Raw genomic sequence first — 18,581 nt, forward strand, 5'->3', positions numbered from 1 at the left:
ACATCAAACGCTGAGTCAATCAACTCTACCTTCGAACAGGAAATTTTTCCCTCCTCTTTAATTGTACAATATTCACACTCTTTCATTCTTTTAACTTTCCCACAATTTCAATGTATTATTTCTTTCAACATGGAATAAAAGAAGGCTTCACACCTTTGGTAGATTATGTGGATGTAAAATCTTATATGAACAAATGCACACGAGTGCCCACCTGATTCCGTCCAGTAATTTCGGTTCTATTTCATAATCATGAATGCTTAGATTTATTTCTCATTTATTTCTTTTATAATCCCTCTCATTCCAAGACAATATCAATCAATGATACTTCTACACATGGTGATAATAGAATCATAATTCCAAAATCAACAATCAAGTTTACAAGGCAAGTCCCAAATTCCTGCAAGAACACTTTATCTATCAATACATATAAACAAGGTTAGATATAAATATTCCTTTAATCAGATATATTTCCTAGTGATCTAGACATCACCAATTTATTCCACATACAATATCAATTTTGTGTTTAGATTGGTCATGGATACTGTGCTTTACAAAGGTCATGTATCATGTTTGGGTTGCATAAAATTTTAACTTAGAAATAATTATGAAACAAATTTTGACTCACAGATTAGTCACCCAATTTTATCAAGCATTGATCATATGTGACAGTGTGATCAAGAGAAATAGAGGAAGGGGGAGATATAGGGAGACAGAGAAAAATAGATATAAAGAATTTGATTATTTGCTTAAGTTCTTGCTTAACTACATAATACTAGAATGGTTCTTTTCTTGATTGATTGTGAGTAAAGGATCAAAATTCTTCAACCCTAATGTATAATGAGATATTTAGTTATATAATTTTCTTAATCACTTCCTTGAGTTACTTGTAGAATTGGATGATGGCTAATTTTATTTTTTATTATTTTGAAATTGTAAACTATGCTTCTCTCTTTAACATGGTAATTTCAAGTGTGCCAAAGAATATTTTCTTCCTATGCCATTTATTTCTCTTCTCATTTGTTGTTGGATACTCCTAAGATTAAAAAGTTAAATAAGATCATTGGTAGTTTCCTTTAGTTTATGGTCAATTTAATAAAGTTAACATGGTATATAACATCACATTTTGACTTATCTTAGAGCAAGTGAATTTGTGGCGCCTTTTTTACAAAGTGTGGTTGCAAAGGTGATCATTATGATATTTACAATGGTTCAAATTTAGTTGCTAGAATGAAGGTGGGTAGTTCAACATAGTGTACTCCATCAAGGACAATTCCATGAGAAAGAAGTACACCATCCCCTAATTTTTATCTGATCTAACTACCCTAAGAAATCTCCTCATAAACACATAAGGAGTTGGAATGCTAGCAAAACATTGCAAATTACTAAGAATGGATATCTCTGTGTGCAAAAGTCCAGCTTTTGTGTAAGCTTTGTCTAGATAATGTGAATAAAATCTTCAACAAGAGGAATAGAGATTTCTTCATATTTTTCTCCAATCTATAACCTCTTGCAATCCTTCTCATGGGCCAAAGTCAACAATGAAACTTTGCAAAGATCAACATGGAGAGATACCAAGACAATTCAAAACAAACCAAAACTAAGCGCAACAAATTAAAAAATGTTTTTGGTCAATGTGGATTGCTTGTCTACTTACGTGCTCTTGCACCAAATTCAAACTATTATGTGGATCTTTAAAATTATTCGGGGATTATTAAGTAGAGATTTGCATTAATGAAGATAAGGTGCATTTGCGAGTTTGATCTTTGTAAGGTAAAGCCAAGTAAATCAATTTCATTTGAAAAGTAATTTCTTACACTATCATTAGGGTATCCACCTAGGGTAGACTCTATGTTGCAAGATTAGGCATCAATTAGTCTAGAAGGTCAACCATTCATTCTCATAAATCAAGAAATCTTGCAAACTTTTTAAGTTTTTACACTTCCTTTACTTTGATTATACAACCTATTGTTGAAAATTTCTATTAATTTTATGGTGATCTTTGATTATTAAAAGCCTAGAGGATTGTTTATAGTCTAGTTTTCACTATCTCGATGATGTATACAACTATCATTGAAAGTATTTAAAGGATTTCTGACGTAATCAATATTTAGTTGCATTAGTTATCTAGATGCTTGAAACAATGCAACAATCCTTAGCAAAGAACAACAATCACAATTAAAGTATAAAGTCGTAGTTTTTGGTGTAATTGAGATATTTATCAAAATTCAAGTGTAGTTTTTCGAGTCAAACTCATTGACCCATATTTCATGGGTAGTGGTTCACAAGAACCCATCTCTCATGAGAATGAATGGTACACTTAGCACTTATTGCATTAAGATAAAATTTTAGTATTGGATCTTTTCCAAGATGTCACCCATCTGAAATGTACTCCTACTCCAACTGAAATGTTTTTAACAATAGAAATTCCCAAAATTAATTGCACTTAACTTGCTATCCTATTTGATAAACTTTCAGCAAGTGTTGTGAGTTCCCTTTAGTTTATTAATTGATAATAACTAGGATATAGAAATTACAGAACTGAAACTGAATTAAGTCAAACATTTAAGACCTGCAATCTTCTTCAATATTCGTATTCTTCACCGTAGCATAAAATTATCAAGAACAAATTTAACAGCCAGTTCCCTTTGGCGTTCATTAAATGAGCTCAAACTAACAGAGGTGTAAGGTGCAGATTCATTCCAGGCAGTTTGGAGTAAATATTGACTCTCCCGTACAAAACACTAACAGGAAATTCGAATGTCATTAAGCAATTCTGTTTTCTAATGGAATGATGATTACGAGTGTCTTCAATGACCAAAATATGACACCTCAGACGTGGACGACAAGAAAATTCAACAAGTCCGACTTCCCCGAGATTTTACGGAAACTAACGCAGCCGTGTACAGTAAAAAAGAAATTCGAAACTCTGATAACAAGTCAAATTTGAGATATATATTAAATTGTCTTGGATAGCATTTGTTACACACAAACATAGATTTATCTGATAAAATTACGCGTCGCAATCATATATTTAATACAAATTATATAGCAAAATTTTTATTTGACAATAATCTTTTTTTAAATTTCTAACATTAATATTGCATTGTATGTAATACTCACCCATTCACATAATATAATATTTTATCCATTATTAAATCATTCCTTTTAGAAAAAAGAAAGACATTGGTACACAAAATCTAACACTAGCACTTGCACCAAAACAAGGTGCGAGGGTTACGCCGATAGCAATGTATACTTTCAATGATAAATTGGAGGGTACAAAATTACATAATGTTAAAATTGCATTTATTAATGATAATTTTTTATTTAATGTAATCAAATCGATTTTAAAATATAAATACAAATGAATGCAAATTTATCCAGGATATTATAATTTCTTGTCTTGGTTTGAGGCAACTCTACTTTTCCCTTATAAGCCCTTTCTAGTGTTTCAACATTTCTTATCTCGATGTGCCTATTTAATTTGTCATCCATCGCATGACTTTCCCTCCAGTCAACTCTTACCCTCTAACCCTAAACTTTACCCTTATCCTAATTCTAACCTTAACCCTTACTATATCCCCAATTCTGATCCTTAAATTAAACATAATTCTAACCCTAACCATACTTTGACATCACATGGGGAAATGATCGTGCTAAGATACTTGACAATGGCCAACGTTTGCAGCTTACTCTCGATCAGTCCTCAGGTATATTCATCTCTTTTGCCTACTTCATTTATATGATTTTAATAGTATGCTGAACCGATGCTTATCTCCTCCCCTGCCTCTGCTGTATGAAAACAGGTTCAGGGTTCCAATCCAAGAATGAATATCTCTTTGGCAATATTGATATGCAAATCAAGCTGGTTCCTGGTAACTCGGCTGGTACTGTTACTGCATACTATGTAAGTCTCTCCCTCCATTTCATTTTGTAGCCCTAAAATTAGTACTGGGTAGTACTAGTATTGTTGTGGGAAGTTGAGCATGGTCTAATAAAATGGTGATGTTCTGTCGCAGCTCTCTTCACAAGGGAATACACACGACGAAATAGACTTTGAGTTTCTGGGAAATCTGTCTGGAGATCCCTACATTATGCACACTAATATTTTCTCTCAAGGCGAAGGCAACCGCGAGCAACAATTCTACCTCTGGTTCGACCCCACTGCAGACTTTCACAGTTACTCTCTGCTCTGGAATCCCCAACAAATTATGTAAGTTAGTATTTTCCCTACAACTTCAAATCAGCTACTGAATGTCCTCTTTTGCCTAGCCCTCCAGTTTTAACATCATTGTTGTACTTATATTGTGCATTTCTGATAGTGTGCAGGTTTTCTGTGGATGGAACTCCGGTGAGAGTGTTCAAGAACAGTGAGGATCTGGGCGTTGCATATCCGAAGAATCAGACGATTGGGCAACAGAGGCGGTGCAGTAAAGATCGATTGGAGCAAATCCCCATTTGTGGCATCTTATGGAAATTTCAAAGCAGAGACATGCTCTGCCTCCTCTAATTGCTCTGTGAATTCATGGTATGCTGCAGAGGCATTAGAGTCAAGTGAGCAGCAGAAACTTGAATGGGTGCACAAAAATTATATGATTTACGATTACAGTCGCCAGGCGTCCAACTGAGCTCAAAGGACAAATACTTTAACCAAATTCATTAATTCAAATTCTTTTATTCTTTCAAATTTTGTGGCGATTTTGAAGCCAAGGAAGCTATATATGTAACGATTGGATCCCAATCAATTGAATATGTAGCTCAATATTCATTTTGTTAGCATTTGAAGAGATTCAGAATTCTTTCTACTATGGACCTCTTTTTTTGAATTTTGTTGTTGTCGTGAGTAATGACGTTTGCTTGAAGTCAATTATGATTAAGGAAAAATCTATATAGGGGAAAGGATCCATTAGTTGTGCACCCTAACTTCGCGCTTCTCAAAATCTTACTTGGAAATTTCAAATCACTCTGATTTTTTTACAGCAGCTTACTTGGCAAGTCCCTTGCTTATAACTAAGGTTTCAGGGCCACATCATCAAATATGATGCCACATCAGCATGCTTTTTGCCAAGGTGCCCAAAACAGCCCCCCAAAAAAGTGAGACCACTACGCTGCAAAAGAGACCGCAATAGTTGTGCAGCTGACATGGCATCACCTAATCGGTTACTTTTTACAATATTAGTACATTTTTAACAACTATTGGTACATTTCCTAACAACTATTGGTACATTTGTTTCAAACAATAGGTTTTATTTGTTCAATTTTTGGAACAAAAGGTATCAACAACCCTTACAACAATTGGTACATGCTCAACTACTGGGTCCTTTCCCCTATCCTAACTTATACGGTCATGGTAACACATTTTTTGAACTATTTTTTAAAGTATTTATTTGGTTAGTTTAGCAAAGCTTAATTAATATATGTACATCTTTGATATACATAATCTTAAAGAATAGTTTTAAGCTCATAAGTTACATATAAAGATGTAAAAAAATTTGGTGAATATTAAATAAGTTAATTGGAGATTGATAAGTTAGGATGCAAAACTATTTGATTCTCTTCCCTACTATTACCCAAAGGTTGAGCTATTAATTTCAAAGAGAAAAACATATACTAGCTATTAATAGGTGTAATATGAAATTCTATATGTTACAATTGAAAAGAAGTTTTATGATGGTAAAATATTATGTATGTTGCACTTGAGGTATTTGCAATAATTTTTGTGATGGTGAAAGTCTTTTTAAAAAAGACAAAATAATATTTGCTTAACGAAGAAGTATTATTAAGTAGTAATTTGGAAGTCAATTAGTAATATATGGAAAACGTTTGTAAATCAATTATGTATGTAATTGTAGTGGTGAAATTTGCATATCATGATGGTAGTTCAAGTAAATTGGTGGTTTCGGGTGGTAGGTAAGCATGATAGATAGTTAAGAGTTAAAATGTCTTTCTTTTTGAAAATTTTGGTAATCTTTATACTTATATTATGAATGAAATATTTCAATTACCAATAGAAAAAATGCATGTTGATAAAATAAATAATTATAATAAAAAATTATTATTTTTTTTATAGTCAAATCCTTAATTGCATATAAAACTTGATACAAAATATATGTAGTCCATTAAATGCTTCAATTGATTATAGAATAGAAATAAATGAAATAAATTTTATTACAGAACAATAAAAAACTAATTAGAACTAAAATCATGTAACATAGCTAAAATTCTATCTCATATAACATTTATTAGAATTCAATTTTATCAATTATATAATTTTAAATTCGGTATCATGGTTCATCTCAACATGAATGTACCTTAAAGTCTATGTTGGAATTGAAATGCATGTTGATAAAATTTGAAATTTTTCATCATGAAGGGACAAGTGGCTTGGTGGTGGATAATTTTACCAGCCACATGAGTGAGTTCTAAGTTTGACGGTTAGGGCATTCAATATTCTCATTAATGCACATATATTTCCTTGTAGAAATACATATAATCATTATCATTGAAAAGGGTCCCAATAACTATTGTTTACATGACAATGTACATTCACTCCAAAATTGGGAGTAAATATACACCTTTAAATTGTTTAGTAATTTGAGCTCCTTGAGTGAATGTTAGTCCATTCAATGTTTAAGAGAGAAATGGACTTCATTAATCACCACATTCTGGTAGAGATGAAGTGTAAAATTGCTATTGACCAATTGACCACTGAAAAGCATGATGTTCAATTAAAGTGTAGATAGATGGGACACTTTGTGCAAAAAACCTCTCTAAATATTGTATTATGTTTATATTGTGATTGGCATGGTAACATAAAATGGCTAATTTAAAGAAATATACTCAAAAATGGTATCTTAATCTTTGGGTCATAACTTAAAAACAAAATTAAAATAATCCTTTCAATATTTTAAATAATATTAAATTTGAGAACAAAGTTAGTACAATACCAAAGAATATTAAAGTTGAGAAGGAAGTTAATATAACATTAAATTGTCAAATCATTGATCAATATTGTGTGCAATTCAATCTAACACATAAACAAAAGATTTAAATAACAAAATCTAAACTTTTTTTCACACCTAAATACAAACTCAAGAGTAAGATCGAGAACTTGCAAGAAAGGATGATAGCAAACAAGAAAACTCTGAAATAAAGATTTGGTGATGTGAAGGAAATTGGAGACAACAAAAACATTGAAAGAAAATTTTGGGTTTATGCAAATCTTTATAAAATTGAGCTATCATTAGGCCAAGCATAATTGCAAAAAAATCAAATAAAAGTGTCACACTTTTTTGGTATAGGACAATAGAGGAGGGTGGTGTGGTTGTCTCCTCATCTTTGTGATCCTCTCACATAAGAAAGGTCAGTGTCACCAAGGAATTTTTTCAAGCATGACATATAATTTCATCATTAAATCTTAATTGAAGCTGGGCTCACTACATAGGTTGAAAATATCCCTATGTTCTTGCATCAACGCTTCTTTTTTCACATACACAAAATCCTCTTAATAGATATTTTTTTGGCAAAAACAATAAAGAAAGGGAAAAGGTAAGGTACTCTTTTGTTGGTAAAACCAAAGACTATAACATAGCGAGGAGTGTTTTTTATCATGGATCCATCTTATCATCTCCAAGATAGCCTTCCCATCTTTGGTGTAGCCCAAGAAGCTATAAAGGAAGGTATGCAAACATATGATCAATTAAATAATTAAAATATGCATAACGAAATATGTGAATGATGTTTACACCTTGTGACATAAAAAGAGAAATGGTATGCTCTTATTGTATAGGAAAATAAGGTGGTTGGAAGCAAGAGAATGTATGTTCATTCTAAAGAGAAGATCTCCATTGGAATCAAAGATGGTGAATTTATTGTTATAATTAATAGAATTTGATAAAGATAAATAGATAATTCTGATAATTGAGCCAAATTGGAGATTCTAGCTTGTGAAATCAAAATGTAAAATCACATAATTTATTTTCTATAAGAATATAATCTTTTTTTTGTTTTCCGTAGAGGTATCCTCATGACTCATCCCAGAATTTCCCACCAAACCTTGCCTTGGGCTTACTTTTTGTCAAGTTGGGGTGTTAGTGGGGTGAGAGGAGACAAGACTAATCCCCTAGAGATGTGTGTAGTCGCCCAAAAATCACACACATAGGTTTAATCAGGCTAGCGAGAATCAACCTCAGGACCTATATGAGAAGAACCTAAAGCCCTTAGCCAACTACGTTGCCATGCGGGCTTCTATAATAATAAAATCTTAAATTGTTTCCTCAAAAAATAATAAGATTCTATTAATTCTTCTATCATGTTTTTTCAAGAAAATGAAAACATGTGTAATTTTACCAATTTGAGGACATGCACAATCCTTAAAAAATAGAATAATTTCCACAATAAAAGTCATATGTTATCTCCTTTTAATTCTTTCATTGTATTGTGATTGAATGACTGGATTATATGGTTATACTCTCTCTCTCTCTCTCTCTCTCTCTCTCTCTCTCTCTCTCTCTCTCTCTCTCTCTCTCTCTCTCTCTCTCTCTCTCTCTCTCTCTCTCTCTCTCTCTCTCTCTCTCTCTCTCTCTCTCTCTCTCTTCATCACTTTTCACATATCTATCTGGAACTTATTGGAGGTGCGTTTTAGCCAATTCTTCAGCACTCTCAACTAGAATAAGAGATCTTCTCCAGTTGGGTGAGCTACCCAAATCAATTGAAACCATTATACCTCTCTTTTTCAAAGCTGATAAAATATTCAACCTAAGAAATTAGTGTGTATCTTGAAGATACAAGAAACACCTTTTGTGGAAACAGAGGTTCGCTAGTATATTTATAGCAAGTTAGGTGGGCAAAGTTGAAATTTAAACACATAACAATGAGGAATTCTAAAAAACATGTAGTTTAGACACCACAAATTAAATATTTAATTATCGCATGCTCTGTTTAAACAATGCTCAAAATTTCTTACTTACGACATTCTTGAAGATATCATTGGGATTTGTTGCATGCATGCAAATGCTTGAGCTTTAGGTAAGCAAATAATTGTTAGTGCTTGCAATATTCTTGTTAGGTCTTGTAGTTGGACACATTATCTAGGTTGGACATCCTACTGCGCTAGGGATCAATGGAGATCCCAACTCCCCGTCTCACAAGTCCTTTATTGGATCATAGGAATCATAATATTGGAATGCTAGCCCTTATAGTTGACAACTTAACATCGATTCAGCCAGACATTAAAGAAGGAAGTGCCCCCATTTCAGGGGAGCAGGCTCCTTCGACAACTATTCCAACATAAACAAAAGAGACTGCAGGTTCATCACAACAACCAAACCTGGAGGCCTCTCTATTCAAGGCGATCCAGCAACTAAAATCACCATACCCAAAATAGGCCATGCACACTTGGATCTGCCTCTGCGACCCTTTTTTATATAGTTGTTTCGTGGGGAAAATGACAAAATAGAGGAAGCAAACAAATGTTTAAATCGAATATTTCATTGATTTAGCAAACAAAACCCTACTTGCAAGAACAACAAAGAAATGAAACACAAAGAAACCCAACAACTGACAAATCTACAAGGTAGGGTTTCAAGCAAACATACGAATCTCCAAAAGTGCCCATGTTCCCCTATTGTATGGCTCTGCTCAAAGTTGGAAGAATCACTTTGTGAAAAAAAATGTTTTTGCCACTCTTGACCCGGACTTCTCTTTTTATCTCTTTCATTTGTTGTTTCTCTTCATGGAGATGGATAAAGGGGCTAGAATAGTTCACCCTAAATCTGATTTCCATTGACAAAAATCCACCATGCTAGAATCCTTTGAGTTCAAAAACACCACCAAACCAAAATAAAAAGAAACCCAATAACCTATAATCTCCGGGATAGGGTTTGAAGCAAGTATACCTCACAGTCTGCATAGATACATTCTCCAACAAACAACCGCACAGCCCTTGAACGTGGCAAAACGTCTAGGGTTTGAGTCGCTTATGATTCAACTACTTGTCGTCGAGAAGACACACCCAAGCAAGTAGGATGACAAATTTCAAGCAGTAACTGAAGAATTTGCACAATCACATAATTTCTTCCATTGAACCCTAAGATATTAACAAACGCCACCAATCGACATAAATGCCACTGTCAAACTACTGGAGTCATACAATTTCACTGCTAGATAATAAATGATGAAACACATAAAATCAAGTGACTACCCAAACAAAAACATGGCATTGTCTGAAAATGAAGAGTGGTCAGAAAGATGTCAGAAGTCCGATAATTACCAGAGCGCTGACACTTTGATGGACAAAAGCCCAAACAGAGAACCTATCAGCTAAATATAATATTCTATCAATTATTAAACCATTCTTCAAAAAAAAGAGAGACATTGGTATACAAAATCTACGGTTACAATTAAATACTATTCCAATAAGTATACCAGCGTCCTCCTCACATGTTTGAAGAATATTAAAAAAAACACGCGGTATGTGGCGTTTGACCGCTTTGTGGACAGGTGAGATGTCGACATCCAAGAAACTACATTTTAAGTAGCCTCGGAACTGCACCCACACTTATGGAATACAACTCCTCTTTCATAATCCGCACACCTACGCCAGCTGTTGCATAACGGACACAGCTATGCTACCTGTACTCAACACTACACTCTTCCAGCTGGATCTCCGAGTGCAACAAATCCCAAAACCTTTACTCGCTGTAAATACAAAGCGCGCACTAACTCATCCACTTTAACAACTCTAGGTGAAATTTCTTGCTACTTTCCATTTCTTACCTGACCCTGCCTATGTATATAAATTCCATCGATTTCCTTCTGCAATCCAACATTCACATCATCTTTACCTCTATCAATACTCATACGGTTTGCATTCTTGTCTTCAGTTGTCAATGGACCTCATTCTATGTGCTCTCCTCTTAAGCCTTGCACTTGCATTCTCCCACCTTGTATCTGCAAATTTTTACAATGACTTCGATATCACATGGGGAAATGATCAGGCTAAGATACTTGACAATAGCCAACGCTTGCAGCTTACTCTCGATCAGTCCTCAGGTATTTATCTCATATGTTTACTGCATATATATATATATGATTTTTAGGGTATGTTGAATGGATCCTTATCTCCTCTGCCTCTGCTGTATGAAAACAGGTTCAGGGTTCCAATCCAAGAATGAATATCTATTTGGCAAGATTGATATGCAAATCAAGCTGGTGCCTGGTAACTCCGCCGGTACTGTTACTGCATACTATGTAAGTTTGCCCCTTCGATTCACTCTGCACTCCTGAAATGAGTAGTGGGTAGTACTAGTAGTATTGTTGTGGGAAGTCGAGTATGGTCTAATAAAATGGTGATGATCTGCTGCAGCTCTCGTCACAAGGGGATAAACACGATGAAATAGACTTCGAGTTCCTGGGAAATCTGTCTGGAGATCCCTATATTATGCACACCAATGTTTTCTGACAAGGAAAAGGCGGTCGGGAGCAGCAATTCTACCTTTGGTTCGACCCAACAGCAGACTTCCACACTTACTCCCTGCTCTGGAATCCCCAACAAATTATGTAAGTAATTTTTATATAATCCCTGCAACTTCAAATCAACTATTGAATGTCCTCTCTGGCCTGGCCCTCTACTTTTAACATCATTTTTGTAGTTGATAATGTGTATTTCTGATATTGTGCAGGTTTTCTGTGGATGGAACTCCAGTGCGAGTGTTCAAGAACAGCGAAGATTTGGGCGTTGCATATCCGAAGAATCAAGCGATGAGATTATACTCAAGCCTGTGGAACGCAGACAATTGGGCAACCAGAGGCGGTGCAGTGAAGATCGACTGGAGCAAATCTCCATTTGTGGCATCTTATGGAAATTTCAAAGCAGAGACATGCTCCGCCTCCTCTGATTGCTCTGTGAATTCATGGTATGGTGCAGAGGCGTTGGAGTCGAGTGAGCAGCAGAAACTTGAATGGGTGCGCGAAAACTACATGATTTACAATTACTGTTCGGACAGTAAAAGGTTTCCACAGGGCTTACCTGCTGAATGCACTCGCTAGGCATTCGACTGAGTTCGAAGGATTGAGATACAACAAGTTTCACCAAATCCATTAATTCAATTCTTTTATTCATTCATTTTTTGTAGCGATTTTCAAGCCCAAGAGGCTATACTTGTAACTATTAGATCCCGGTCAATTGAATATGTATCTCAATATTCATTTTTTAGCATTTCCAAAGAGTTTAAAATTTCTTTCAACCGTGGACTTTTTTATGGCTATAGTTAGTAATGATCTTTTCTTTTAACTTTAATTTTAATTCATATCAAAAGAACAATCACCCTATGGTAACTAATAGGGCGATACTATTGTAATTTTTGAACGGTTCTTTTTTAAGTGTTCTTTTGGACAGTTTAGCAGAGTCTAAACTATTATATCTACATGAACACTATCCGATGATGCATTTATCATGCTTGTTGAGCATTAATTGCATTTGGCTTTTAAGAGTTTGTGGTCTATTGGTAATTAAACATGGTTTTTAGGGACTCAGTCATAATTAACATTATGATAAATCCTATCTCTACAAATTCTCTTTAAAACCCTACCTCGTTTGATCCTACCTTTCTAAGTGTTCTCATCAGTTATGTGTTTCATCAATTCATTTCCTCTTCGTGGCATGTGTTTGTTTGTCATTTGCATCCCATGGTTCATTTACCCGTCGTTCTCATCTTCCTTTTTCTTTTGAAAATTCTAGATATGTTTGAAATGGCATAGCCCAAGGTATGCTTATCTATCCATCAAAATTTTAAAATCCAAATAGTTTCCAAAGGGGTATAGTAAGAAAAAGAGATCCAAATAGTTTTCAAAGGGGTATAGTAAGAAAGAGAGTGAACCAAGTACTCATTATATTGCCACAACTTCTATAAAGTTATTTGTTTCATGCCTTGAATTTCTACAAAGTTTACCAAGTTGACTAGACCTATTAATCATGTTCTTTAATAGACTTTACTTAATTCTAACTTGATTAATCTTCTTCCTACTTTCCAATTAGATCTGTCTAGAGGGTTGTACTTGATATTATAATGATAATTCATCCATTAGTTATCTTAGAGTCAATGGAAATCATACACAAATTTATATGGTATTAAATAATATATGACTCAATTAACAATAATATGATTAATTTGAAAGTGTTAATGATGGGAAAACCTAAAGTTAACTACTTCCAATCAAAACATATTTGTATACAAATCCTTTTACTTTGTATAATCAATCTCACAATATGGATATATTCTTTAGTTGTTTGAGTGCCTCGCTGCTAATATGACACATATGCATATAAATAGAAACAAGAAAGATCTGATATAATGTTAATTTTTCAACATATCTAGTTACATAAATTCTTTTGTGGGTATGTCGCATGATAGAGATTTTCTCCTCCCTCTTCTTCGGTGATTTCCTTTTATGATAATGACATACCAAATAACAAATAATATGAATCATTGTACGTGTATGGTCAGATAGTATCTTTATTGACCCAATAAATTCGTATAACATTTTATGATAGATTTTTTACATGACCATCATTTTCATCAATATAGCTATATACATTATAGAATTTCATTTCAAATGACCAATGCCTATTATGGGTTACATCATCTTTCCTATACAAGTGGGTCTTAAAGTGACGAATATCTTATTCAAATTATCACTTTTTTTAGTAGATTATTTATGTCATGTGGTATACTATGGCTTGAATAGTTAAAATAAGTATCTTATATGGTACACTAATGTTTGAAATATGTTCATTGGGATAATATTGTCAAAGTAGAGAGAGAACCATGTGTCCTTGCTTATGAAATATCATTTTATTTATTAAATATATGTCTATGAATAAGTCATTATACATACGTACACATACACATACACACGCACACGCACACACACATGAACACACATGCACACACCCATCCACACACACATACACATATAGAGACTTCTAACAAGCTTATTTATAAGTGCTCAAAAAAAAAAAAAAACATGATTTAAATACTATACATTTTGATGAGAATTGAAGAATCAATGATGAGTTATATGAAAGAAAGACGCGAGGCCTAAAATAAATTGCATTTGGAACCCTTCCTAAGAGAGAAAATTTTGATATTGATGAGCCTCTTGAGGACAATGGATGTCCTTATTTCTCACATACAATTACAAGAGAAGAAAAAAAACAAAAATTTAATTCTTACCCTTCACATGAAGACAAATAAGAATATTTCATTTCTCATTAATCACAAAAGAAAAGCAAGGAAGATTTCATCCTTATCTTCCACAGAAAGCAAATAAACTAATATTTAACAACCTGATTGCTTCATCTTCTAAATATTCTACTACATGTGTTCCAAAACAAAATTCCATTGATAATAAAAAACAAACTACATCCATGGAGTCACATCCAAAAACATTATGTAAAGAAAGATAAAGTACACATTGCACCTATTTCAACAATCTTTACTAAGAGAACACTTTCCTATCACAATGAAAGCCACTTCCTAGAGGGTGTTTACAAAGAACATAATCAAGATGAAGATAATTTGATTGATGATAATCACATATTTGAATCTTGGATTATCCATGCTCAACCCAAATACATTAACTTATTTTCATATGTTATATTGCATATCTCCCACTTGGAGAATATATCCTCTATAGCATTCAACATATTTCTATATTGATGATGGTATGTTTACACATTATATGATCTACATAATTCTCATGATTGCATCTACCAATTAGTATGCTTGGTTGTATATTTTCAATCACATGATCTTTTCTTGTGATGATTATGTTTTCCTTTATTCTTGTTACGGTTATATCTTATGACTATCACATGTTTTTGATAACCATGGTTTATCTTATGATTATATCTTATGACTGCCACATATTTATCCTAACCATGGTTATATCTTATTTTAACATGTCAATGATGATTACACTTTATCCATGCTTATCATGATGTCATCTCACACTTATCATGATGATCATCATATACTACCACTACCATGCTCACAACAAACTTTAATTTCTTTAGGTGACAGGCGTTGTGTAACAACATGGGAACTCTCGCATACCCACCACTATCATTGTACAGGACATCATCTGTGTTACTCTCCCTCTTTCTTTTCCTACCTGTTGTTTTCTTCTGAAAAACATATTGTAGGTACTCTGACTCATCATGTTGCTTTGTTGACACTATTTTCCACATCTGCTCTGCTCATTAAAAACACATTCGAGAAGAATATTGCTACAGGTTTCCTTGTTTGTCACGGTAATACACCCGTGGTTCAATTTCAAACCCTATTCCTCCTATTCAATATACACACAAAAATCCATCAGTCAATTTTTTAGGAGAGGATACATGATAAAAATCAAAGAGGAAGTTGCAGACAAGAAATAAATTCACTTACTTTATAGAAGTGCAAACATAGTTGCAGTGGGGTATGGAGGAAGAGAAGAAGAGAAAGAGGGATGGGGTATGGAGGAAGAGAGAGAGAGAGAGAGAGAGAGAGAGAGAGAGAGAGAGAGAGACCTTGTATGCGTTTGAGAGGGAGAGATGATACACTTACATGTGTATATATATGTTTAATATATTATATATATACATATATTATATGTATATAAACATATTATATATACAATGTCATATTATACACATATTATATGTATATACACATATTATACATACAATGTCATATTATACACATATTATACACAGAATATCATATTATAAAATAGCGTGTACATTCTGTTTATAGTAAAGGTAGCGCGTACACGCTGTTTATAGGGAAACAAGCACATACGCACTGCTTACACTATAAGTACCCCGTACGCGCTTTTTAAACCATAAGTACCCCGTACGTGCTTTTGACTGTTTAGGCTTGGAAATTGGCCTGGATGACAAAGCTATGGATTGGAAGTTTGATTTCCCTCCATTTCTCTCATTTTTGACGTGTTTTATTTTATCAACTTGGTTTATCGACTTTGTCATCATCAGGTTTACACTTCATAAAGTGGGTATTTCTAAAATTGCCACCATATTTTCACCCATCTTTTGAGCTTTCTAACCATATAATTTGTTTTCAATTTGAACAACAACAACATATTATTATTGAATTTCTTTTACTAGTGTCTCCATAGTTCTCACAGACATAGGTGCACCATTTTTTGAATAACTTTTGATATACTTATCCAAATTTAAAAAACTTTATACATTGTTGTAGCGCACTTTATTCTTTACAATTTAAAAAAAAAAAATTGTATTTTCGATTTGTTTAGTGCAACTTATGCTTTGTGCACAAACAGGTACCTAATTTTCAGGATGTGCTCGATTGGAAAAATCATTAAAAAAAAAAAATACTCAACAAAAAATTACAAAAAAACACACATCTTCTAGTGCCCACTCTTAACTATCTTTATGCCAAAGGATTTGTCAAAATACTAAATCTAACTATGAATTTTTTGATGCGCACGTCAGACACTATGTTATGTTTTTCAGAAAAAATCAGGGTCAGTTTTTCGTGTGAGAAGGATTTGACCCCCTTAATCTTATCCAATTTTGAAAACGTTTAGTAGTTTGGAAACTAGATTTAGAGTAATACAATATTTGTTCTTTGATTATCTTCATATCTTGAGTGGATGACTTTCAAATTTTGCCTCCAAGTTCAGGTTCACCTGATTTCAGAAAAAAAAAAAAAAAAAAAGAGTGTCCACTTATACCCCCCTTTTTGACCACCATCTTTGTGCACTTACCCTAGAGGCAAAGAGATGGGTGAAGAATTGGCATACGGTTTTGAGGTGGAGTACAAGCAGTTGTTGTTCTGATGGCTACAATGTTTGTGATATTGTGAACAACTCTTTCAATGTTTGTATTTGGATTTGACTATTGTTGTGAGCAATTCCTTCAACATTTAAATGTTTCAATGTTTCTATCTGATACCATAACTTAAAGTCTTACATAGACTATACTTTAGCAAAAAGTCATTTAATCTACAGCTATGAACAATTCCATCAACATTTGTATTTGTAAACCAAAAATCAGAAGCTGAAAGTAAATAGAGAAAATATATACTAAATCCATAATGATGAAAACTAAAAGTCTTAAATAGACTAGGATTAATGGAAAAGTTGTTTAATCTAATAATTTAGTATAATATTGAAAATTGTTAACTGAATTGATTCCTTGCAACCATTGTGCATTGTCATTCAGTTTTTATATAGTTTTTTAGAAGTACGTTCCTCTAGCATTAGTACAAACAAGGGAAAGAAAAGTGAAATTATATGTTCCCCAATATGCAGTACTTCAATATGGTAACGGTTATAGAAGTGAATCCAATAATTAACCGGAAGAGCTTGGCAAAGTTTGAAAACAATATCAGACAACAGTTTTGAATCTTTTTTCCGATTGGTCAATAACTGAGACGGAATGATGGAAATGAGGAGTGGACCGGGGAGAAGCAAAGGAATTTAGACAAGAAGGAAAATCTCAATGAACCTATCTTGTTACAATATAAATCAAATCCTCTATAACTGCTTTGGTTTTTAACGGATATTTATTGTGTGTTGTATGTTCTTTTGCCTTATTCTTTTGAAACTTTTTAGTCTGTTGCATTTGTTTTTAATCTTAAGTTAGTTTGACAAGTTGCATGACATAAAGGAGTGTATGCATCACAAGTCAGGCATTGAGGATGACCTTGAATGGTAAGTGTAATGGGCACGGGGAGGACTGAGGTGGCCAATAGACGCACAATGTGATTTCCTTTCCAAAATTTTAATTTGGTGATTAAATTGAAATTTAAATTGAAAGAGTTGGTTTTGAATTTCAAAATTTGAAACAGAGTGTAGATTGAATGCTCTGATTACTTGAAATTTCTTATTCTCCCAACAACATATTTCAAACTTCATCTACCAATGTATTGAACTACGAACTTTTATACTGTTATTGCCCACTTTCTAATAGCATAGAAACATTTTTTAAAGCAAATAGCTTTTAGTGTATGGCAATTATAGTTGCATTCGTTTGTTGTAAGTCCAAAACACATTGCGACCATATTTTCATATTAATATCTTGATCTATTACCAAAGATGATAAGGGAAAACATGTGATACAAGTGAAGCAAGCCATGAATACAACTTTTATTTTCCCCATCTGAGTGCCAACACCGAGGCAATCAGAATACAAAGCTTTCACTACCCTAATCTATGCATAAATTTACCATACCTCTCCTATTTGTTGTATGCATTGACTTATTATGCTTCTATTTGCTTTATGCTCCTATTTTCTTTGTGGTTATTTTATTATGTTGTGATCCACTTCCTAGATTTGTGTCTAGACTCTATGGATCTTTGGTAGTCTTGACAGAAGCCTGAACCACAAAACACCAAACCAAAGTTTTAGAATAATAGTGCTTAGCTATATCATCAAAATCATTTGGTAATGCTAATTTCATCAAACAACATAATAAAAGATTATCTAAAGAAAAAATAATGATATAGAAGTTCCACAATTGTATCACACACTTAAATTGCAGGTATGTTGT

The 18,581-nt window shown here is 33.4% G+C and overlaps 1 protein-coding gene and 1 pseudogene across 1 annotated transcript; both read left to right on the plus strand.

Moving 5' to 3' along the window:
* Window positions 1–3,628: 3,628 nt before the first annotated feature.
* On the plus strand, window positions 3,629–4,677 carry LOC131871100 (xyloglucan endotransglucosylase/hydrolase 2-like; the record flags this gene model as incomplete). The annotated part of the gene is made up of 4 exons (XM_059215917.1): window positions 3,629–3,710; window positions 3,807–3,907; window positions 4,020–4,213; window positions 4,330–4,677. Coding segments are annotated over 4 exons (558 nt in total), but the record flags the coding sequence as incomplete, so codon positions are not given.
* Window positions 4,678–10,767: 6,090 nt separating this feature from the next.
* On the plus strand, window positions 10,768–12,217 carry LOC131057087 (xyloglucan endotransglucosylase protein 1-like; annotated as a pseudogene).
* The last annotated feature ends 6,364 nt before the right edge of the window (window positions 12,218–18,581 follow it).

The sequence above is a fragment of the Cryptomeria japonica genome, unplaced genomic scaffold (assembly GCF_030272615.1).
Source record: "Cryptomeria japonica unplaced genomic scaffold, Sugi_1.0 HiC_scaffold_370, whole genome shotgun sequence".
Classification (NCBI taxonomy): domain Eukaryota; kingdom Viridiplantae; phylum Streptophyta; class Pinopsida; order Cupressales; family Cupressaceae; genus Cryptomeria; species Cryptomeria japonica.